The sequence below is a fragment of the Hyperolius riggenbachi genome, chromosome 4, assembly GCF_040937935.1.
Source record: "Hyperolius riggenbachi isolate aHypRig1 chromosome 4, aHypRig1.pri, whole genome shotgun sequence".
In the NCBI taxonomy this organism is placed as follows: Eukaryota; Metazoa; Chordata; class Amphibia; order Anura; family Hyperoliidae; genus Hyperolius; species Hyperolius riggenbachi.
In genome coordinates this window covers 10125596-10150608 of record NC_090649.1, presented here as the reverse complement: position 1 = coordinate 10150608, position 25013 = coordinate 10125596, and the positions used below count along the sequence as shown (strand labels likewise).

Below are 25013 nucleotides of genomic sequence, written 5' to 3'. Positions count from 1 at the left end.
CACACAGGTGAAGAGGTCACGCCCCGCACACAGGTGGAGAGGTCACGCCCCACACACAGGTGGAAAGGTCACGCCCTGCACACAGGTGAAGAGTACACGCCCCGCACATAGGTGAAGAGGTCCTGCCCCGCACACAGGTGAAGAGGTCACGCTCTGCACACTGGTGAAGAAGTCACGCTCTGCACACAGGTGATGAGGTCACGCTCTGCACACAGGTGAAGGGGTCATACCCCACACACAGGTGAAGAGGTCACTCCCTGCACACAGGTGCAGAGGTCACTCCCCACACACAGGTGTAGAGGTCACTCCCCACACACAGGTGAAGGGGTCATACCCCACACACAGGTGGAAAGGTCACGCCCCGCACACAGGTGCAGAGGACACTCCCCACACATAGTTGCAGAGGTCACTCCCCACACACAGGTGTAGAGATCACTCCCCACACACAGGTGAAGGGGGTCATACCCCCCACACAGGTGAAGGGGGTCATACCCCCCACACAGGTGAAGGGGGTCATACCCCACACACAGGTGGAGAGGTCACGCCCCGTACACAGGTGAAAAGGTCACACCCTGCACACAGGTGAAGAGGTCACTCCCCACACACAGGTGAAGAGGTCACGCCCCGCACACAGGTGGAGAGGTCACTCCCCACACACAGGTGCAGAGGTCACTCCCCACACACAGGTGCAGAGGTCACTTTCCAAACACAGGTGATTAAGAGGTCACTCCCCGCACACAGGTGCAGAGGTCATTCCCCACACACAGGTGAAAAGGTCACGCCCTGCAAACAGGTGCAGAGGTCACTCCCTGCACACAGGTGAAGATGTCACTCCCTGCACACAGGTGGAGAGGTCATGCCCTGCACACAGGTGAACAGGTCACGCCCCGCACAAAGGTGCAGAGGTCACGCCCCGCTCACAGGTGTAGAAGTCACTCCCCACACACAGGTGGAGAGGTCACGCCCCACACACAGGTGAACAGGTCACGCCCCGCACACAGGTGCAGAAGTCACTCCCCACACACAGGTGCAGAGGTCACGCCCCACACACAGGTGAACAGGTCACGCCCCGCACACAGGTGCAGAGGTCACTCCCCACACACAGGTGAAGGGGTCATACCCCACACACAGGTGGAGAGGTCACGCCCCGCACACAGGTGAAGAGGTCACGCCCCGCACACAGGTGAAGAGGTCACGCCCCGCACACAGGTAAAGAGGTCACGCCCCACACACAGGTGAAGGGGTCATACCCCACACACAGGTGGAGAGGTCACGCCCCGCACACAGGTGAAGAGGTCACTCCCCGCACACAGGTGAAGAGGTCAATCCCCACACACAGGTGTAGAGGTCACTCCCCACACACAGGTGAAGAGGTCACGCCCCGCACAAAGGTGAAGAGGTCACTCCCCGCACACAGGTGCAGAGGTCACTCCCCACACACAGGTGAAGAGGTCACTCCCCACACACAGGTGAAGGGGTCATACCCCACACACAGGTGAAGAGGTCACACCCCGCACACAGTTGAAGAGGTCACTCCCCGCACACGGGTGAAGAGGTCACGCCCCACACACAGGTGAAGAGGTCACGCCACACACACAGGTGAAGGGGTCATACCCCACACACAGGTGGAGAGGTCACGCCCCGCACACAGGTGAAGAGGTCACGCCCCGCACACAGGTAAAGAGGTCACGCCCCACACATAGGTGAAGGGGTCATACCCCACACACAGGTGGAGAGGTCACGCCCCGCACACAGGTGAAGAGGTCATGCCCGGCAAACAGGTGAAGAGGTCACGCCCCGCACACAGGTGAAGAGGTCACGCTCCGCACACAGGTGAAGAGGCCACGCCCCGCACACAGGTGAAGAGGTCACTACCCGCATACAGGTGAAGAGGTCACGCCCCGCACACATGTGAAGAGGTCACGCCCCACACACAGGTGAAGGGGTCATACCCCACACACAGGTGGAGAGGTCACGCCCCGCACAGAAGTGAAGAGGTCATGCCCGGCGAACAGGTGAAGCGGTCACGCCCCGCACACAGGTGAAGAGGTCACGCTCCGCACACAGGTGAAGAGGTCATGCCCCGCACACAGGTGAAGAGGTCACGCCCCGCACACAGGTGAAGAGGTCATGCCACACACACAGGTGAAGGGGTCATACCCCACACACAGGTGGAGAGGTCACGACCCGCACACAGGTGAAGAGGTCATGCCCGTCGAACAGGTGAAGAGGTCACGCCCCGCACACAGGTGAAGAGGTCACTCCCCGCACACAGGTGAAGAGGCCATGCCCCGCACACAGGTGAAGAGGTCACGCCCCGCACACAGGTGAAGAAGTCACTACTCGCACACAGGTGAAGAGGTCACGCCACGCACACAGGTGAAGAGATCACGCTCCGCACACAGGTGAAGAGGTCACGCCCCGCACACAGGTGAAGAGGTCACGCCCCGCACACAGGTGAAGAGGTCACGCCCCACACACAGGTGTAGAGTTCACTCCCCACACACAGGTGAAGGGGTCATACCCCACACACAGGTGGAGAGGTCACGCCCCACACACAGGTGAAGAGGTCACGCCTTGCACACAGGTGTAGAAGTCACTCCCCACACACAGGTGAAGGGGTCACACCCCACACACAGGTGGAGAGGTCACTCCCCACACACAGGTGTAGAGGTCACTCCCCACACACAGGTGCAGAGGTCACGCCGCACACACAGGTGAAGAGGTCACTCCCCGCACACAGGTGAAGAGATCACGCCCCGCACACAGGTACAGAGGTCACTCCCCGCACACAGGTGAAGAGGTCACTCCCTGCACACAAGTGGAGAGGTCACGCCCCGCACACAGGTGAAGAGGTCATGCCCCGCACACAGGTGAAGAGGTCACGCCTCGCACACAGGTGCAGAGCTCACTCCCCACACATAGGTGAAGAGGTCACGCCCCGCACACAGGTGGAGAGGTCACTCCCCACACACAGGTGCAGAGGTCACTTTCCACACACAGGTGATGAAGAGGTCACTCCCCGCACACAGGTGAAGAGGTCACGCCCCACACACAGGTGAAGAGGTCACGCCCCACACACAGGTGAAGAGGTCACACCCCGCACACAGGTGAAGAGGTCACGCCCCGCACACAGGTGAACAGGTCACGCCCCGCACACAGGTAAAGTGGTCACTCCCTGCACACAGGTGAAGAGGTCACGCCCCGCACACAGGTGAAGACGTCACGCCCTGCACACAGGTGAAGAGGTCACTCCCCTGCACACTGGTGAAGAGGTCACGCCCCACACACAGGTGGAGAGGTCATGCCCCGCACACAGGTGCAGAGGTCACTCGCTACACACAGGAGAAGGGGTCATACCCCCCACACAGGTGGAGAGGTCACGCCCCGCACACAGGTGAAGAGGTCACTCCTTACACACAGGTGTAGAGGTCACTCCCCACACACAGGTGAAGGGGTCATACCCCACACACAGGTGAAGGGGTCATACCCCACACACAGGTGGAGAGGTCACGCCCCGCACACAGGTGAAGAGGTCACGCCCCGCACACAGGTGAAGAGGTCACGCTCCACACACAGGTGCAGAGGTCACGCCCCACACACAGGTGAAGTGGGCACACCCCGCACAGAGGTGAACAGGTCACGCCCCACACACAGGTAAAGTGGTCACTCCCTGCACACAGGTGAAGAGGTCACGCCCCGCACACAGGTGAAGAGGTCACGCCCCGCACACAGGTGAAGAGGTCACTCCCCGCACACAGGTGAAGAGGCCACACCCCGCACACAGGTGAAGAGTTTACGCCCCGCACACATGTGAAGAGGTCACTACCCGCACACAGGTGAAGAGGTCATGCCCCGCACACAGGTGAAGAGGTCACGCTCCGCACACAGGTGAAGAGGTCACGCCCCGCACACAGGTGAAGAGGTCACGCCCCGCACACAGGTGAAGAGGTCATGCCCCACACACAGGTGGAGAGGTCACGCCCCGCACACAGGTGAAGAGGTCATGCCCGGCGAACAGGTGAAGAGGTCACGCCCCGCACACAGGTGAAGAGGTCACGCTCCGCACACAGGTGAAGAGGTCACGCCCCGCACACAGGTGAAGAGGTCACGCCCCGCACACAGGTGAAGAGGTCATGCCCCACACACAGGTGAAGGGGTCATACCCCACACACAGGTGGAGAGGTCACGCCCCGCACACAGGTGAAGAGGTCACGCTCCGCACACAGGTGAAGAGGTCATGCCCCGCACACAGGTGAAGAGGTCACGCCCCGCACACAGGTGCAGAGGTCACTCCCCACACATAGGTGAAGAGGTCACGCCCCGCACACAGGTGGAGAGGTCACTCCCCACACACAGGTGCAGAGGTCACGACCCGCACACAGGTGAACAGGTCACGCCCCGCACACAGGTAAAGTGGTCAATCCCTGCACACAGGTGAAGAGGTCATGCCCCGCACACAGGTGAAGAGGTCACGCCCCGCACACAGGTGCAGAGGTCACTCCCCACACATAGGTGAAGAGGTCACGCCCCACACACAGGTGAAGAGGTCACACCCCGCACACAGGTGAAGAGGTCACGACCCGCACACAGGTGAACAGGTCACGCCCCGCACACAGGTAAAGTGGTCAATCCCTGCACACAGGTGAAGAGGTCACGCCCTGCACACAGGTGAAGACGTCACGCCCTGCACACAGGTGAAGAGGTCACTCCCCTGCACACTGGTGAAGAGGTCACGCCCCGCACACAGGTGGAGAGGTCATGCCCCGCACACAGGTGCAGAGGTCACTCCCCACACACAGGAGAAGGGGTCATACCCCACACACAGGTGGAGAGGTCATGCCCCGCACACAGGTGAAGACGTCACTCCTTACACACAGGTGTAGAGGTCACTCCCCACACACAGGTGAAGGGGTCATAACCCACACACAGGTGGAGAGGTCATGCCCCGCACACAGGTGAAGAGGTCACGCCCCGCACACAGGTGAAGAGGTCACGCTCCACACACAGGTGCAGAGGTCACGCCCCACACACAGGTGAAGTGGTCACACCCCGCACAGAGGTGAACAGGTCACGCCCCACACACAGGTAAAGTGGTCACTCCCTGCACACAGGTGAAGAGGTCACGCCCCGCACACAGGTGAAGAGGTCACGCCCTGCACACAGGTGAAGAGGTCACTCCCCTGCACACTGGTGAAGAGGTCACGCCCCACACACAGGTGGAGAGGTCACGCCCCGCACACAGGTGAAGAGTTCACGCCCTGCACACAGGTGAAGAGGTCACGCCCCGCACACAGGTGAAGAGGTCACTCCCCTGCACACAGGCGAAGAGGTCACGCCCCGCACACAGGTGAAGAGGTCACGCCCCGCACACAAGTGAAGAGGTCACTCCCCGCACACAGGTGAAGAGGTCACGTCCCACACACAGGTGAAGAGGTCACGCCCCGCACACAGGTGAAGAGGTCACGCCCCGCACACAGGTGAAGAGGTCACTCCCCGCACACAGGTGAAGAGGTCACTCCCCGCACACAGGTGAAGAGGTCACTCCCCGCACACAGGTGAAGAGGTCACTCCCTGTATACAGGTGAAGAGGTCACTACCCGCACACAGGTGAAGAGGTCACTCCCCGCACACAGGTGAAGAGGTCACTCCCTGCATACAGGTGAAGAGGTCACTACCCGCACACAGGTGAAGAGGTCACTCCCCGCACACAGGTGAAGGGAGTGGCAGAAGTTAATGTGTTCAATCCAAGTGAATCATTATGTTACACCTCCTATTTTTTTTCTCTTGTAAATACAAAGTGATTTTCAGATGCAGGAAAGCAGCAATGTGGAGGGCTGTAGCCCAGCAGCATGTATGGAATAGAGGCAGAGGAGAGAGAGATACCTGTTGGGGGCAGACACCTGGATCCAATGCTGGTACTGCAGCAAATCATTCCATCCATGCACTGTTGGCGAAATGAGCACGGAATTGCATCCCAGGGATATGCGAACTCTTCAGGAGGGCAGAGGCTTAGGACTGCCGGAGAGGAGAGAGCACAGCGTCATTATTATTCCACACCACAGTATGTTCCAGGCAGGGCAGTTTCTAGGCCAAAATGCACCCAGGATGAGGGTGTAAAAATTGCACACACACCCCCCCCTTCCAGAGCAAGGTATGGGTGCCCGCAGTATAGGTTAGCCAGGTCTAGTTGCACTCAGCATAGGTAGCCAGCTATAGGTCCCCCCAGTATAGGTAGCCAGCTATAGGTCCCCCCAGTATAGGTAGCCAGCTATAGGTCCCCCCAGTATAGGTAGCCAGGCATAGGTACCCCAGTATAGGTAGCTAGCTATAGGTCCCCCCAGTATAGGTAGCCAGGCATAGGCCCCCCAGTATAGGTAGCCAGTATAGTTGCCCCCAGTATAGGTTAGATAGGCAGGTGCCCCAGTATAGGTTAGAAAGGTAGGTGCCTCCAGTATAGGTTAGATAGGTAGGTGCCCCCAGTACAGGTTAGCTAGGTGGGTGACTATAATATAGGTAGCCAGAATAGTTGCCCCAGTATAAGTTAAATAGGTAGGTGCCCCTAGTATAGGTTAGTTAGGTAGGTGGCCCTAATATAGGTAGCCAGTATAGTTTCCACCAGTATAGGCTAGCTAGGTAGGTTCCCCAAGTATAAGTTGAATAGCTAGGTGCCCCCAGTGTAGGCTAGATAGGTAAGAGTCCCCAGTTCAGGTTAGAAAGGTAGGTGTCCCCAGTATAAGTTGGATAGGTAGGTGCCCCCAGTATAGGCTAGATAGGTAGGAGCCCCCAGTATAGGTTAGATAGGTAGGTGCCCCCAGTATAGGCTAGATAGGTAGATGCCCCCAGTATAGGTCAGATAGGTAGCTGCCCCCCAGTATAGGCTAGATAGGTAGGTGCCTGCAGTATAGGCTAGATAGGTAGGTGCCCGCAGTATAGGCTAGACAGGTAGGTGCCCCAGTATAGATTAGATAGGTAGCTGCCCCCCAGTATAGTCTAAATAGGTAGGTGCCGGCAGTATAGGCTAGATAGGTAGGTGCCCCCAGTATAGGTTAGATAGGTAGGTGCTGGCAGTATAGGTTAGATAGGTAGCTGTCCCCAGTATAGGTTAGATAGGTAGCTGCCCCCCAGTATAGGCTAGATAGGTAGGTGCCCCCAGTATAGGTTAGATAGGTAGCTGCCCCCTGGTATAGGTTAGATAGGTAGCTGCCCCCAGTATAGGTTAGATAGGTAGCTGCCCCCCAGTATAGGTTAGATAGGTAGGTGCCCCCAGTATAGGCTAGATAGGTAGGTGCCCCCAGTATAGGTTAGATAGGTAGCTGCCCCCAGTATAGGTTATATAGGTAGGTGCCCCCCGTATAGGTTAGATAGATAGCTGCCCCAGTATAGGTTAGATAGGTAGGTGCCGGCAGTATAGGCTAGATAGGTAGGTGCCCCCAGTATAGGTTAGATAGATAGCTGCCCCAAGTATAGGTTAGATAGGTAGGTGCCGGCACTATAGGCTAGATAGGTAGGTGCCCCCAGTATAGGTTAGATAGGTAGGTAGCTGCCCCCAGTATAGGTTAGATAGGTAGGTAGCTGCCCCCAGTATAGGTTAGATTGGTAGCTGCCCCCAGTATACGTTAGATAGGTAGGTAGCTGCCCCCAGTATAGGTTAGATAGGTAGGTGCTGGCAGTATAGGCTAGATAGGTAGGTGCCCCCAGTATAGGTTAGATAGGTAGGTGCCCCAGTATAGGTTAGATAGGTAGGTGCCCCCAGTATAGGTTAGATAGGTAGGTGCCCCCAGTATAGGCTAGATAGGTAGGTGCCCCCAGTATAGGCTAGATAGGTAGGTGCCCCCAGTATAGGCTAGATAGGTAGGTGCCCCCAGTATAGGTTAGATAGGTAGGTGCCGGCAGTATAGGTTAGATCGGTAGGTGCCCCCCGTATAGGTTAGATAGATAGCTGCCCCAGTATAGGTTAGATAGGTAGGTGCCGGCAGTATAGGCTAGATAGGTAGGTGCCCCCAGTATAGGTTAGATAGATAGCTGCCCCAAGTATAGGTTAGATAGGTAGGTGCCGGCAGTATAGGCTAGATAGGTAGGTGCCCCCAGTATAGGTTAGATAGGTAGGTAGCTGCCCCCAGTATAGGTTAGATAGGTAGGTAGCTGCCCCCAGTATAGGTTAGATAGGTAGGTAGCTGCCCCCAGTATAGGTTAGATAGGTAGGTAGCTGCCCCCAGTATAGGTTAGATTGGTAGCTGCCCCAGTATAGGTTAGATAGGTAGGTAGGTGCCCCCAGTATAGGTTAGATAGGTAGGTAGCTGCCCCCAGTATAGGTTAGATAGGTAGGTAGCTGCCCCCAGTATAGGTTAGATAGGTAGGTAGCTGCCCCCAGTATAGGTTAGATAGGTAGGTAGCTGCCCCCAGTATAGGTTAGATTGGTAGCTGCCCCAGTATAGGTTAGATAGGTAGGTAGGTGCCCCCAGTATAGGTTAGATAGGTAGGTAGCTGCCTCCAGTATAGGTTAGATAGGTAGGTAGCTGCCCCCAGTATAGGTTAGATAGGTAGGTAGCTGCCCCAGTATAGGTTAGATAGGTAGGTTGCTCTATTTTTTTTCTTTTCTATACATGTGAGTTTGTATTTCTGCATCAGGTAGTATTTATGGCTCACATGCTGTAATTGTAAAAGTTGTGTAACAGACCCGAGGTTGTCTGTGTCTTGAAACTGAGTCCATGTTTGTCTGTTATCTATGCGCCCCAGCATAGCTAAGCTAGAAGTTAAGGCTTTCTGTTTTAACGACCTGAGGAAGCGGGCTGTGTCCCGCGAAACGCGTAGTCAACAGAATAACCGTTTTTGTAATAAAGACTCCCTGTTATCCACCTCAGCGAGTCTTCATTAGGAGGTAAGAAACCTCTTTTTATACATATTTCTACACAGTTAGTACCTATACCTTGGGCGCCTCCCCACAACCTAATTCAAGTATTCATTGTAAAACCCTTTGATATCATTCTTGTATTTTGATGTGGTTATGTTTTACTTGCATCCTTTGATCCCTCAGCATCCCACATGGCTGAACCTCCTGGACAGATACCAGCTCAGGGAGTGATCTCATGTACCTGGTTCGGGGGTTTGACACCTCCGGCCGGACGAGGTAGGGCAGCACATTTGACCACGGGGACACAACTTGTCATTGGTGCACTCGTCATTGTTGTCTCCACCATCTGATGGATTCTCTCCGGAGGAGATCCCCGGTATATCTGAGAGAGGAGGAGAAACCAGTCTTACATTAGGACATCACTATGGAATATGTCTTCTGAAGAGGAGCAGATGAAAATGGCGCGGGACAACCTCCTATAAAAATGGCGCCACCGTAGGCTGCAATCGTACAGGCCGTAATTAGCGGCAAAAAGGTTAAATTATGGCGCTCGATAAATAGCGTTCACTATATATCGGGCACCATCATTTAACCACTTTGCTTCCAGACCTTGTTACCCCCTTATGGACCAGACATTTTAGCTATGTCCCTATTTAATCAGCAATAACGTTATCACTACTTATGACTCCTAAATGAAACATATATCGGGTTTTTTTCAAGACTAACTAGGTTTTCATTGTATGGCATTTTTTTCCCTCAAACAATTTGCTTTCTATGCATTTTAATAGGAAAAACAGGAAACAATAGAACAAACACATTATTTCTCAGTTTTACCAATTCCAGTTTAAAAATAAAAAGTGCTATTGTAGATAAAAAAACACATTTGTTTGGCTATTTCTACTGTTTATCACAAAACTTAACTTACGTTCCTGTCATGATTTAAGATGAGAAAATTTAATTCTGAAATAATGCTACAGTGTGTAAAAAGTAAAGTATTTTAATGGTTAAATTCAATCTTATTGGCTCAGGGAACATATATTCCCTTTCACCAATTAGTGCTGTATCAGATAGTGCCAGAGTGCCAGAGGTTTTGCCCAGGAGCCAGCCAAATCAACCACAGCACTGCTTCAATTACAAGACGTATATCTACGTCCTGGTGGCTTAGATGGAGTCACAGTGGACGTAAATATACTGCAGTGGTGGAAAAAGTGGTTAATCTTGCCGCTAATTGCGGCTTTTACTCCCTGTGGTGGCAGGGAGTAGCTAGAGGCAGTGGGGTTAACATTAACCAGCAGGAGGGGGAGTAGTCCTAGGTTAGGCAGCGGAGTGGGGGGAGTAGTCCTGGGTTAGGCAGCGGGGGGAGGGGGAGTAGTCATGGGTTAGGCAGCGGGGGGAGGGGGAGTAGTCCTGGGTTAGGCAGCGGGGGGAGGGGGAGTAGTCCTGGGTTAGGCAGCCGGGGGAGGGGGAGAAGTCATGGGTTAAGTTTAGCAGTTAGGTTCAGACATAAATAGAGGAAGGGTTCAGGGTAAGAGTAGACAAGGGGGTTTGTATACATTACCTGCTCCCAGGCGATCAAGTCTCCTCCTCTTCCTTGTTAGTTTGCAGGAGTCCCGCAGCCAGCCAATCACTATGCGGCTTCAGTCCCCACATGGTGATTGGCTGGCTGCAGGACTCTTGCAAACTGAACAGGAAGTGGAGGAGGCGGGATCACCGGAACCAGGTAATATATCACAGATGCCGCTAATGACATCTTATTACTCAGGCTATTTAACGTTTTAGGACATTTCTAAAACATTAAATAACTATAGTAGTAGGATGCCATTATCAGCATCACCTTGTGCCAATTTTTTAATGTACCCTTTGTGAAGTGTGTGAACAATCATAACTTTCTAGCGAATCACAAAATACAGCAGCTGATATGTGGTGAAGCCTCCCACTTGTGCCGCTGTTATCCAATCAGCATTGTGCCGCATCAGAATCAGAATTCAGCTTTATCCGCCAAGTCTGACAGGTGTCACGGCTGCAGTTATCTGTAGTGCACACGGCATTGCCAAAAGTGCAACTAACAGACGTCGAGGACCAGCGATTCAACACATCAGACATACAGAGAAGGTGCAGACAAGTGAGAATCTGCAATGCAAAGGATGCCTGAGAGCCCTTTCACACTGGGGCGGGGGCAGTCATTTTACCGCAGCCCAGTGAAAGTCTAGGGTGCCGTTTATACTGATGCGGTGCAGCACAATGCGACACAGGTGACGTTTTCGCCGGATCCCGGACGCAAGGACAAACCTACGTTACCACGCAGTTCTGCCGCGACCTGCGGTGGACCGGAAGTAATGTAAATCTGTGGCGACACAGGAATATAAAAAAACCGTATGCGGTGGCGTTGCGGCGTCCAAGCGTATTTTTCTATAACACGGTTCCATTTCCTTCTGTGATTCAGAAACAAGAAGTGAGTGCAAGGGAGCGTCCCTTCCTGTTTGGCTGTCAGCCAGAAGGGGATTGCCATGTACTAACACGATAATCCCCAAAGGCCGGTTTTTTTTGCTGTCAATTCTCAGTGTGAAGGCGGCCTGAGAGGCGGGTACGGGAGGATAGGGGGTCTTGCAGGGATGGGAGCTTGAGTTCAGTAGAAGGACAGCCTGGAGGAAGGTGTTCCTGTGCCTGGTGGTTCTGGTGGCAGGGCCGGATTTTTACTTTTTACCACCCAAGGCCACTACCACTAGCCGCCCCCCGACAAACCGCAATCCCCCTGCCATATACACACACTTTTATTGATCTTAGTAATCAATGTATTTAAGGATGCTTATTAACAATGTAATTTTAGTGAATTATAAACCTTCCCATTGATTGTATTGGACAGTGTTGATTAAATCAACTACCAATTTGTCAATCATTTTATCAACCTGTTTTGTGGATCAATTACATCTGAAATGATCGGAATGATGATTTGTATTCCATTTATGGGCCAAATTGATGCTTTCTGCTCTGATTGGAGCTGGGAGGAGGGCGGAGCTGGACTCGAAGAGTGGACGATGGTGATGATGAGTGACAGCTCAGGTTACAGACAATAAGCTGCCCACGTTTGCTGCCCCTTGGTCTCGGAGTCCCAGACACTTGCCTGACTGCTGAAGTTCAGATGTTTGGCAGCTTGACTGCATGAGTGTGCCAGCCCACAGACCGCCTCTTGCTTTCTGGTGCCCTAGGCCAAGGGCTCTGTGGCCTTACCTGAAATCTGGCCATGGGTGGAGATGGCTCTGCATAGCTCCCAACTTTCTGAGATGAGAGAGAGGGACACTTAAGCCATGCCCCTGACACACCCCATGATTACGCCCCCCTGACACACCCCTGATCACGCCCCTGCCACACCCCTGATCACGCATACCATAAAGATTTCATGAGAAAAAATTGTTGTTTTATAACTCAAATGACACTGGTCCTTTGTACCTTTGTATCCCGGTTCATTTTCCTTCATATTAACATTTGAAAATTAGAAATATATTAATTTAAAGGATGGGAATAAAGTTTAGAGTCAATCAAACACATTTTTCAGTAGAGAAATACAAATACAGTAGTTACACAGAAAGAGGGACAAATGAGAAAGACAGAGGGACAGAGGGACAGGGCTCCCAAAGAGGGACAGGTGGGAGCTATGTCAACTGTCATTCTCTGTCATTGCCTTTCCTCATGTTCTACCCCTTGTCTCTCAGCAATTGTCCCTGGGACAATTGCTGAGAGACAAGGGGCAGAACAAGGCATGTCTTACAAGGCATTTTTTTTACAAAGTGTGACAATCTCACTTGGAGGAAACCCAGGAGAACAAGTTAGATGACTGGGGACTTTGAAGCCTCCTGAAATGTATATGTCCTGAGTTTCTGGTCCCTGTGACCACCAGCAGGACCACAGAGACCAGGGCACCTATTCCATTCACTTATCTCCCAGTTTTATTCCAGGGGATATTAATACTCCTTATTAATACTTTTTAACAAATCCTCCAGCATGACAATACTCAGAGTAAGCTGCATGATACTTTCATGCCTACTGTGGGTACTTTTTCTGTTGCAAACTGCTGAAAAGTTATTTTGTAAAGAAGATGAAATGATCTCCAGTAAGAAAACTTAGGAGACAAGTGATTTGCCCTCTAGAGGCCAGAAAGTTAAGGAAACCCACCTCACTGCGGACAGCAGGGCCTTCACATGATAGAAAAAAAAACACATTTATAAATGCTTTATTTGGGGTGTAATGCTCCCTCCCCCCAGCATGATGTGTCCCTGTCTGGCGGTGGCATTTGTCCCATGTCACTGAGACCTTGTTGTGGATGGAGAGGAGCCCACACAGGAGGTCACAGGACAGGAACACAATCATGGATTCCCTCCAGCTCACTCTGCCAGTTCTCTCCACCGGGATCAACAACATCTCCCTTATCAGGATTTCTGAGTAAAGCCCAGACATCCTCCAGAATGTTTGTAGAGGGCAACCATGATCCAAAAGCCCAAAGGACAACTGTAACGAGAGGTAGATGGAGGCTGCCATATTCATTTCCTTTTAAACAATACCAGTTGCCTGGCTGCCCCTTTGATTCTCGGCCTCTAATACTTTCAGGCTCGGTTCACATTAGCGTTTTGGGCCAAAACGGATCTGGTGAGCGGATTTGGTGTCCGCATCACCGGATCCGGATGGCCCAGTCCGTGGCGTTCACATTGTGAAGACGGATCTGATCAATAATTGATCGGATCCATTTTCGCTCAGCAATTACATACCTTATCTTGAGCAGCAGCCGGCAGTAGAGGCTTCTCTTCTTCCGCTGTGATTACACATCGCGTCATGTGACTAGTCACATGACGCGTCATGTAGTCACATGACCCGGAAGAAGACGGAAGCCTCTACTGCCGGCTGCTGCGCACGATTAGGTATGTATTTTGCCTCCCTAGCCCACCCGCCTGGCTGCTGCACCCTCCCCTCACCCTCCCGTCGCTCAGTTTGGTGTCGGCTCATGCCCCAATCCCCCGTGTGTCACTAGTGTGAAGAAACACTCCACTTCCCATTGCCCGCAATGCTGTCACATTTTTTTCCGGCTCTGTTCCGCTGGGGAGAACGGTTTGGAAAATTAGGGCTGCGGCATTTTTGGGTTCCGGGGGCCGGAACGTACGGAATGCATCCATACCAACGGATGCATGTGAATGGATCCATAGGTTAACATTGGATCCATTCACATCCGTTCCGTTTGTACAGTATACATTCCGGTTACGTTCAGGAAATAAACGCCAATGTGAACTGGGCCTTAGCCATAGCCCCTGAACAAGCATGCAGCAGATCAGGTGCTCCGACATTATTGTCAGATCTGGCTAGTGTTGAGCACAAATTTCGCATAGACGTTATTTCATATTGAAAGTCACAATTATAATGCAAAGTTGTAATGCAAAATTTCAGGTAAAATCTAAATGTATTTTGTCTGTAATTGTAATCATTCGTAATTGTGCGTAGTTTTCTTGTAATTTTGCTGCATAGCAAAGCCCCCCATATATAGTACTGCCACCAAATGTGCTACATATGCTGCTAAGGAGAACAGTGGCTACAAGTAACAAAACAGTTTCCAAAAAGACCCCGTAGTTCTTGAGAAAATCGATTTCAAAAATCCTTTTTTTTTTACCTTTGCATTTTTCCTTTGTATTTTTAAAATCAATTTTCTCAAAAACTACAAAGGTGTAATGATCGCTGCTGCAGCAGCTATTGCTGGAAGTAGTGCTGCAGCTCAGGCAGTTCTGATCTATTTCCATGCAAGCTGCATAGCTTTGTCTGTCTTTCCCTGCTGTCAGCTTGTGACTGATTATCATTCACCTGTGTGGGAATCTGCATGTCTGCTCCCATTGGATGACCTCAGTATAAAGATCTGCTTCCTGCAGGGTTTCCTTGGGTTTTCATAGCTTCAGCTTAAGCCTGCCTTGCTGTCGCTTTAGCCCCCGATCGTGTTTCTTGTTATAAAGATACTTTGCTGGTCTTTGCATCATATATTGGTTCATTGCCAATATATATGCATACCAGCACGTTTATTATTTTCCTTGTATTTGTGTTACGTTGATACATTAGTGTCGCTGATGTATACGTACACGAACTGTTTATATCCTGTATGCAGTTAGTCAGCTTTCCAGCACGTTTTGGTAGGTTGCGCGTACCGTGACCACCCGTGCTGAGGTAGTTACCCTGCTCCTGGTTCTGTTTGTGGATTGCGTTCATCTCTGCGAAGAGATAACGAATCCTTCTGAATCCTGTTCTGTTACTGTTTGTGGATTGCGTTCATCTCTGCGAAGAGATAACGAATCCTTCTGAATCCTGTTCTGTTACCGTTTGTGGATTGCGTTCATCTCTGCGAAGAGATAGCGAATCCTTCTGAGTCCTGTTCCCTGTGTTACTCCATTCCTAGTCAGCGTTCCTGCTTATGTCATATATCGGTTCATTGCCGATATATACATATGTTAGTCAGACGTTACAAATAGTTTCATTGATAGCTGTAATTGTAATACGCTAGGAAAACATACTTATTGTATATTTATCTGTGTTACGTTCATCTATCTTAATCCTGCTATTTTCTGACTATCCTGTCCTGTCTTTGTGAGGCACGCCATCGCCGCATCGCATTGGCTGCCTCATTCCAGTCTGTCTGGTTTTGGACGCTTGCTGTCACTAAGTAGCGGCTAGCTAGCAAGCGTTCATTCTGTCTACCTGTCCTGATCTCCTCAGTTCTGGTTTGTGCGCTCAGCGCTACTTTGCGCTGAGACGTTATAACGAAAGCATTGTTTGTGGCTGTCAGATCTGCACCGGCTCTGTGCGCCACAATCTCCTATTGCAGTCAGTCCTCCCCTCCACTATACTAGGGATAGCCTGTTTCCTTGTGCTGGTGTGTGTACCTCCTCCACGCCAGCTCATGCGTTGCATGCTGACTGTGGAGAATACACCACCAAGCCTTACAAAAGGTCTTTTTGAAACATTTTGAAAAAAATACTTTTTTGACTTGTACCCATTATTCTCCTTAAGATATATAGCAATCTTTGCAACAATAACATGTGTGGGAGCAAAATTATTGCACAATTACTAATGATTATACAAAATCAGTTGAATTTACAAATTGTAATTGTGTATGGGCATAATTCCGAAAATGTACATAAAGTTTAGCGTAAACATAATTAGCTAATTATGATTATCACTACACCTGACAAGATTAGCTGCATGCTTGGTTTTGGTGTGTGATTCAGACACTACTGCAGGTGAACAGATCAGCAGGGCTGACAGGCAGCTGGTATTGTTTAACTACGTAATGACCGCGTCACGCCGATGGGTATGAACGCGGCGGCAGCCCCAGAACCGCCTTACGCCAATTGGCGTCAAGTCCTGGGGCGGGTTTTGCAGGAGATTGCATGCGCATCTCCACCTGAATGACAGAACTCCGCTCTGTCATCAATCTCCCATCGGTGATCGCCGCTCGGGAGATTGTTAGATGGCAAACCCGCCGTCTATTTACACTGTACAGCACTGCGATCTACAGCTCGGCTGTCCCCCTGGGAGACACAGGAGCGATAGGCTCTCATAGACTGATGCCTATGACAGCCGATCACACTGATTGGCTGGTGGGGGGAGAGAGGAAGGGAGGAATAAAAAATAATAATAATAAAAATAGGTATATTTATTTAAAAAAAATAAAAAAAAATACAGGGATCAGAGCCCACCAACAGAAACACCTGTTGGTAGGCAGAAAAAGGGGGGGGGGGGGGGGGACACTTGTGTGCTGAGTTGTACGGCCCTGCAGCAAGGTCTTAAGGCTGCAGTGGCCTAAATTGCAAAAAATAGCCTGGTCACTAGGGGGTGTAAGCCGATGGTCCTCAAGTGGTTAAAAGGAAATAACTATGGCAGCCTCTGTATTCTTCTCACTTCAATTGTCCTTTAAGACCACAAGGTATTTTTTAGAATTCAGCTTTACATGAGCCAGATGTAAGGCCTGTAAAGCATCACTTCTGTTTAGGGAAGGCAAAATTGAACATGGAAAAACTTTTTCCGTAGTTTTTAGTTTTGTTTTTTGTTTTTTTTCTTTGGTTGAAGTATGAATTTCTTTCAGTAGATTCCGGGACGTGAAACCCGCATCCTGCATAAAAAGCGATGTTTTTGGTGCTGTGTGTGCCCCCACTTACAGATAATCTGTAATAAATAAAAGTGCCCCGATGGGGGGTACTTATACCTGGAGGGGGGGCAGCACTGGATCGTTGCTGCACAGGAGAACGGGGAAAGCCTCATTAGGACCCTTAAAAAAAATATGAGTAAGCTTTTGGCTATTGTGCCTTCATCAGACTTAAATCCTGTATGCTGGCCAGATGATAAAGAGAGTCTGAAGCAAAAAAAAAAAAACCCAGATACTTAGCTAAGGAGAGGACAGGCCCTGGGTGATATAGAGCCTCCCCGTTCGTCTCTAAGTCTCCACATTCCACCGCTGGCCCTCCCATTGGCAGTCTCTGACTGATGGGTTGGAGAATACTCAATGCCACTGTGGGAGGTTTTGGAAGTCTTTGGGAGCCTGAGTGCTCCTGAAGACAGCCGCTCCACACTGCACATGTACGAGCGGCGCTCTCTTGCACTCTCACGCATACGCAGTAAGGAGCCGCCCATCTTCAGGAGCACTCAGGCTCCTGAAGACTTCCTGACCTCCCACGACGGGGAATTTGAACGGTGGAGCAAGCACTGAAACGCAAGGACTCTGAGAGGAACTGGAAGGATCATTAGGACCCAGAGTCTTCCCTCTCCTCGGGTAACTATCTGTGTTTTGTTTTGTTTTTTTGGCTTCAGATTCTCTTTAGAGAACAGCTGATGGCCATACTATGCCAGGACAAAAACGCATATGGAAGTAGATAACTACTTGCTCTATTTACATAACACATGTACAGAGCCGGGACAAGGTCCTCCAGCACCCAAGGCTGAGACATCAAAGTGCGCCCCTCCATCCCTCCCACCCCAGCTGTCACACACTGATTGCTATTAGACTATGAGGCGCCACAGGGCCCACAACCTCCCCAACACCTTAATATCTAGTTATATGGATTGCAGTCACTGCCATGTATCCCCATTTCTTATTTCTTTCTGCTTCAAACACAATTAGGAATGACAGCTGAATGAATTGTGCGCCCCCTCCTACACTGCGCCCTGAGGCTGGAGCCTCTCCAGCCTATGCCTCGGCCCGGCCCTGCACATGTATTGCACTGGCCACGTTTTGATTTCAGTGAAATTTATAAAGGTGAATAAAGAAAACTCTGTTCCTGGCAGGGGCCATCTTGGCTCCCACAGGATGAAGCCAATCCTGATGTCATTTCCACCCTTCCTCCCCTATGGCATCCCCCTCCTCCCGGCGGCATTACAGAGTGCGGGGAGGAATAAAGGCAGCGCACACAGACTCACCTCTTCATGGTTCCAGGCGCTGGAGTTCCTGTCTATACTCTGCACCACTACCTGGCCATAGATGCGGCAAATCAGAGAGGAGAACAGAGGAAGGAAAACTGTGGCATGCACTGCAACTTGCCTTCTGTGCTAGATGAGCTGGGGACATGGGGAATGATATTCTTCTAGGAAAAATAAGTCATCTTGATTATGAACTTTTGCATTGCCGAAATAGCAGCCTTTTTAGTTATTTAACAGATCGAAAAAGTGATTTGATTTTGGATTTCATGCTTATCAGTTACTCTTTAAAGCACACAGCTGTATACATGCAACATCAAAAGGGATATGGATTTTTTTGATACATGGCCTTACAATGCCTTAACTGAAGCAAGACATCCAAATAGGCTCTTGAGAGGATGTTAGCTGATTTATAACAAACAGATAAGACCCTTTGTTTACTCAATGTTCACATAACTGAGATTCTGCTTGGCACAGAGACATCGTAAATTACAACTTCAAGAGTTAAAGGGGAACTGAAGAGAGAGGTATATGGAGGCTGTCATGTTTATTTCCTTTTAGACAATACCAGTTGCCTGGCAGCCCTGCTGATCCTCTGCCTCTAATACTATTAGCCATAGCCCCTGAACAAGCATGCAGCAGATCAGGTGTTTCAGTGGTTCAGACGTATAAGTCTGATCTGACAAGACTAGCTGCATGCTTGTTTCTGGTTTTAATCAGATACTACTGCAGAGAAATAGACCAGCAGGGCTGCCAGGCAACTGGTATTGATTAAAAGGAAATAAACAGGACAGCCTCCATATACCTCTCTCTTCAGTTCCCCTTTAAAGAGACACTGAAGCGAAAAAAAAAATATAATATAATGAATTGGTATGTGTAGTACAGCTAAGAAAGGCTCTACTGCATAGAGCCAAATTAATCCATGCCATGCACTGATGAGGTTCAAACAATCCGAAACAGTCCGTATGCATGCTGGATTATTATGGCTCTGTACAGATTAACAAGCTGACACATCATTGCATTCCAGCGGTTCTGGAGGTGTGTTTAGCTTCTAAGGGTACAATGGTTAATTTGCATATATTCAGCAGTGATGCACTGGGAGAGATCTCAAGCTCCCTCCAACCTGAATTATCGAAAATTCTTTCTATTTTAAGAAAGCAAACTTTTTTTTTAGCTAAGAAATAAAGCATTAAGAGCAGAGACATCAGTCTAATATTTGTTTCTAGTACAGGAAGAGTGAAGAAACTCCAGTTGTTATCTATGCAAATAGCTATTGAGCTCTACAACTTGGAAAGTCATGGAGAGCTCTGACTTCTGATTAGGTTATCTCTGCTGAATTCTGTTTTTCTTTTGCAGAAAACAGTTCAGGACAGGTCAAAAGTGCACTGCCTGTTCTGCAAAAACTTTGCTGAGTAGTGTGTAATCTGCAAGTATTAGAGAATGATGCAATGTTATAAAAAAAAGCTGTATAATTGAAAATAAAAATATGAGAATATTTTCTTTGCAACCAATGTTCTAGTAATTACCCCTACTACACAACCAATTCATTATATCAACATTTTTTTCACTTCAGTGTCTCTTTAAGGCTCGTACACATGTTTCGATTTTGTGCGCGATTCTTCCGACGCCTGGTGGTTTTCTGAGCGGCGAGCGATCGTTTCTGCAACCTCGTGATGTGGGTACGAATCCGCGATTAGGCCAACAAAGCTCTGCGGCTTGTGGTTATAACGACCATCAGGGCGGATTGGATCTTTAAGATCCTGAGCAACTCCCATGAAAGTGCCGCGATCATTTGAATCTCGCTCTTGCCCGTCGCGTGTTCCCGCCGGCAGGAAGGTGAATTGGAGACCGCTAGTCACCGCCGGGGGACATCGCTGTGATCAGTCCTCCTGCATCGTTACTATGAGTTCTCAGCTTCAGCCGCAAGCAGAATGGAGGCAGTTTGTCTGCACTGAAAGATAATTACCACACTAAATATCATCATCAACCTCCCACCAATGTAAGAAATCGTTATCCAGGTTTAACCCTTTCTCTACAGATTTGAACCAATGTGTACGTTTTGTCTCTGCTATTAGTCTTTCCTTCTGTGGTGTGAAGCCACCTTCCAGGGCAGTAACCTGAAGACCATTTAAAGAGACACTGAAGCGGAAAAAAAAATATGATATAGTGAATTGGTTGTGTACTATGAATAATTACTAGAAGATTAGCAGCAAAGAAAATATTCTCATATTTTTATTTTCAGGTATATAGTGTTTTTTCTAACATTGCATCATTCTATAATATGTGCAGATTACACAACACTCAGCATTCAAAATGATTCTTTCAGAGCAGTCTGTGAAGTAATGACCTCTCCTCTAGCAGAGGAAAAGTAAATAGTCCAGGAACAGTTGAGATAATAAAAGTCAGATAACAGCCCTCTCCATGACTAACTGAGGGCTGGTTCAGACGGACGTTTGCAGAGCGTTTACTGCCAGCGTTCGGGGCTTGGCGTTAAACGCTCCCACTCAAGTGAATGGGAGCGTTTGTACCAAGCTTTTATGCGCGTTTGCACAAACGCGGCGTTCGGGTCCCGATTTTCACTGGCGTTCAAGGAGCCCCTGGAAGCTACATGTTGCTTCCAGGGGCGGTTAACCGCGACGAGTAATGTCCCCCTAGGGAAAGAAAAAACGCGACCGCATCCGAACGCAATGCGAACGCTGCTGAAAGCCTGAACGCATCACGAACGCAACGCCAACGAACGCGACGCCTCCAAACGTCCGTCTGAACCAGCCCTTAGTCGGAGAGCTTAATGGCTTGTTTGCATAGAGATAACAACTGGAGTTTCTCAACTCTTCCTGTACTGGAAACAATTAGACTGATGTATCTGATCTTAATGTTTTATTTCTTAGCTGTACTACACATACAAATCATAATATCATCATTTTTTTTCGCTTCAGTGTCTCTTTAAAGGGCACCCGAGGTTAAAAAAAACCTGATGAGTTAAACTATTGCATCTATCTTCCTTCTACTAGGAATGACTTATTTAGATATCCCACAGTTTTATTTTATATTTAAATCTACTTTTTACGTTTTTACGGTTTTATTGTTTTTGCTCAATTGTTTTTGTTCCTTGAAGTATGTCAGAGCTAAAATCTATGAACTATTTACTCTTTTTTATCTCTTTCCTGCTCTCAGAAGCCATTTTCTGCCAGGAAAATGTTTTATAGTTGTAATTTCTTATCAGTGAGGGTCACACTGTAGTCTGACCCAGTCCTGACCCAGACAGGAAATGCCACTTACATACCTAATGTTTAACTCTTTCAGGCACAGAAAGAAAAAAAGCAACACAGCCTAGTTATTTGTGTGCTTGGCACTGTACATACCCATGTCTATCTCATCATTCACATGTCACTTCGGGTAACCTTTAAAGAGAGAATGAAGCGAGAATAAATCTCGCTTCAGACCTCATACTTAGCAGGGGCATATGTGCCCCTGCTAAAACGCCGCTATCCCGCGGCTTAACAGGGGTCCCTTCACCCCCAAACCCACCCCCGTACAGAGCGGAATCTTTTCTGCATTGAGGCAGGGCTAACCGCCGCAGCCCTGCCTCATACACGTCTATCAGACGCGTACCTCCGCCTCTCCCCCGCCCCTCTCAGTCTTCCTTCACTGAGAGGGGCTAGGGAGAGGCAGCGATGCGCCGCTGATAGACGCGCTGAGAGGCAGGGCTGCAGCCGTTAGCCCTGCCTCTCGGAGCAGCAAAATCTACGACCAAGTTAGTCGTAGATTTGGGGGGGGGGGGGTTTGGGGGTGAAGGGACCCCCGTTAAGCCGCGGGATAGCAGCGTTTTAGCAGGGGCACACATGCCCCTGCTAAGTATGAGCTCTGAAGCGAGATTTATTCTCGCTTCAGAGTCTCTTTAAGCGCAGAGCTCCCCCCCCCCCCCCCCCCCCCGCGCTGAAAAATGCTATTTATTTTCTGTAGCAGGTAGCAGAGATCAGCACAATCTGCAGCTAGTTTACTATCAGTAAAGGCACAGAGTAACAGCTTATACTGTACATACTGGAGGTCGCTGAGATTAGCACACAGTGCAGTTAGCTTACTATCAGTACAGGCGCAGAGTAACAGCTTATACTGCACATAATGGAGGTAGCAGAGATCAGCACACACTGCAGCTAGTTTACTATCACTACAGGCACAGAGTAACAGCTTATACTGTACATACTGGAGGTAGCAGAGATCGGTACACCCTGCAGCTAGTTTACTATCAGTACAGGCACAGAGTAACAGTTTATACTGTACATACTGGAGGTAGCTGAGATTAGCACACAGTGCAGCTAGTTTACTATCAGTACAGGCACAGAGTAACAGCTTATGCTGTGCATAATAGAGGTAGCAGAGATCAGCACACACTGCAGCTAGTTTACTTTCAGTATAGGCACAGAGCAGCAGTTTATACTGTACATACTGGAGGTAGCAGAGATCAGAACACACTACAGCTAATTTACTATCAGTACAGGCACAGAATAACAGATTATACTGTACATACTGGGGGTACAAGAGATCAGCACACACTGCATCTAGTTTACTATCAGTACAGGCACAGAGTAACAGCTTATACTGTGCATACTGGAGGCAGCAAAGATCAGCACACGCTGCCGCTAGTTTACTATCAGTACAGGCACAGAGTAACAGCTTATACTGTACATACTGTGGGTATCAGAGATCAGCACACACTGCAGCTAGTTTACTATCAGTACAGGCACAGTGTAACAGCTTATACTGTACATACTGGAGGCAGCAAAGATCAGCACACGCTGCAGCTAGTTTACTATCAGTATAGACACAGAGTAACAGCTTATACTGTACATACTGTGGGTATCAGAGATCAGCACACACTGCAGCTAGTTTACTATCAGTACAGGCACAGAGTAACAGATTATACTGTACATACTGGAGGTAGCAGAGTTCAGCACACGCTGCAGCTAGTTTACTATCAGTACAGGCACAGAGTAACAGATTATACTGTACATACTGGAGGTAGCTGAGATTAGCACACAGTGCAGCTAGTTTACTATCAGTACAGGCACAGAGTAACAGCTCATACTGTACATACTGGAGGCAGCAGAGATCAGCACATGCTGCAGCTAGTTTACTATCAGTACAGGCACAGAATAACATATTATACTGTACATACTGGGGGTAGCAGAGATCAGCACACACTGCAGCTAGTTTACTATCAGTACAGGAACAGAGAAGCAGATTATACTGTACATAATGGAGGTAGCAGAGATCAGCACACACTGCAGCTAGTTTACTATCAGTACAGGCACAGAATAACAGATTATACTGTACATACTGGAGGTAGCAGAGATCAGTACACACTGCAGCCAGTTTGCTATCAGTATAGACACAGAGTAACAGCTTATACTGTACATACTGTGGGTATCAGAGATCAGCACACACTGCAGCTAGTTTACTATCAGTACAGGCACAGAGTAACAGCTTATACTGTACATACTGGAGGTAGCAGAGTTCAGCACACGCTGCAGCTAGTTTACTATCAGTACAGGCACAGAGTAACAGCTTATACTGTACATACTGGAGGTAGCTGAGATTAGCACACAGTGCAGCTAGTTTACTATCAGTACAGGCACAGAGTAACACCTCATACTGTACATACTGGAGGCAGCAGAGATCAGCACATGCTGCAGCTAGTTTACTTTCAGTATAGGCACAGAGAAGCAGATTATACTGTACATAATGGAGGTAGCAGAGATCAGCACACACTGCAGCTAATTTACTATCAGTACAGGCACAGAATAACAGATTATACTGTACATACTGGGGGTAGCAGAGATCAGCACACACTGCAGCTAGTTTACTATCAGTACAGGAACAGAGAAACAGATTATACTGTACATACTGGAGGTAGCAGAGATCAGCACACACTGCAGCTAGTTTACTATCAGTACAGGAACAGAGAAGAAGATTATACTGTACATAATGGAGGTAGCAGAGATCAGCACACACTGCAGCTAGTTTACTATTAGTACAGGCACAGAATAACAGATTATACTGTACATAATGGAGGTAGCAGAGATCAGCACACACTGCAGCCAGTTTGCTATCAGTACAGGCACAGAGTAACAGCTTATACTGCACATACTGGAGGTAGCAGAGATCAGTACACACTGCAGCTAGTTTACTATCAGTACAGGCACAGAGAAACAGATTATACTGAACATACTGGAGGTAGCAGAGATCAGTACACACTGCAGCTAGATTACTATCAGTACAGGCACAGAGTAACAGCTTATACTGTACACACCAGAAGTAGCAGAGATCAGCACACGCTGCAGCTAGATTACTATCAGTACAGGCACAGAGTAACCACTTATGCTGTGCATACTAGAGGTAGCAGAGATCAGTACACACTGCAGCTAGATTACTATCAGTATAGTATGCATTTGGGGTGTTTAAAATGTATGTAATTATTAAAGTGAACTTTACATATGTAAACTTTTGCTTATATCAAATAAATCACACTTGCGTTCTTTTTGCCACGTTTTGAGCTCTGCTGATTGCCAGTTATCAAGAAAGTGCCGCAGCACATGCAGTCCTATGGGATGACACACACTGCAATGTTCGCAGCACGTGTGCGATTTCAGCCAATCACAAACATGCTGCATGCAGCATTTCCCCGGCGAATGTGTCGCGATTCTTATTCACTGGAATGAAAATCGGA

The 25013-nt window shown here is 49.1% G+C and overlaps 1 protein-coding gene across 5 annotated transcripts in view; it reads right to left on the bottom strand.

The window, feature by feature from the left end:
• The window catches only part of LOC137570304 (neurogenic locus notch homolog protein 2-like), a 287509-nt gene that overhangs the window by 114402 nt on the left and 148094 nt on the right, over nucleotides 1-25013 (bottom strand). For 4 of the 5 annotated variants that reach the window (XM_068278937.1, XM_068278940.1, XM_068278938.1 and 1 more), the window contains 2 exons: nucleotides 9096-9236; nucleotides 5887-6018 (listed from right to left, as the gene is read on the bottom strand). In XM_068278937.1, the coding sequence (XP_068135038.1) occupies nucleotides 5887-6018; nucleotides 9096-9236 (273 nt within the window). The remainder of the gene's footprint in view (nucleotides 1-5886; nucleotides 6019-9095; nucleotides 9237-25013) is intronic. The other variant, XM_068278939.1, reaches the window with a different exon arrangement.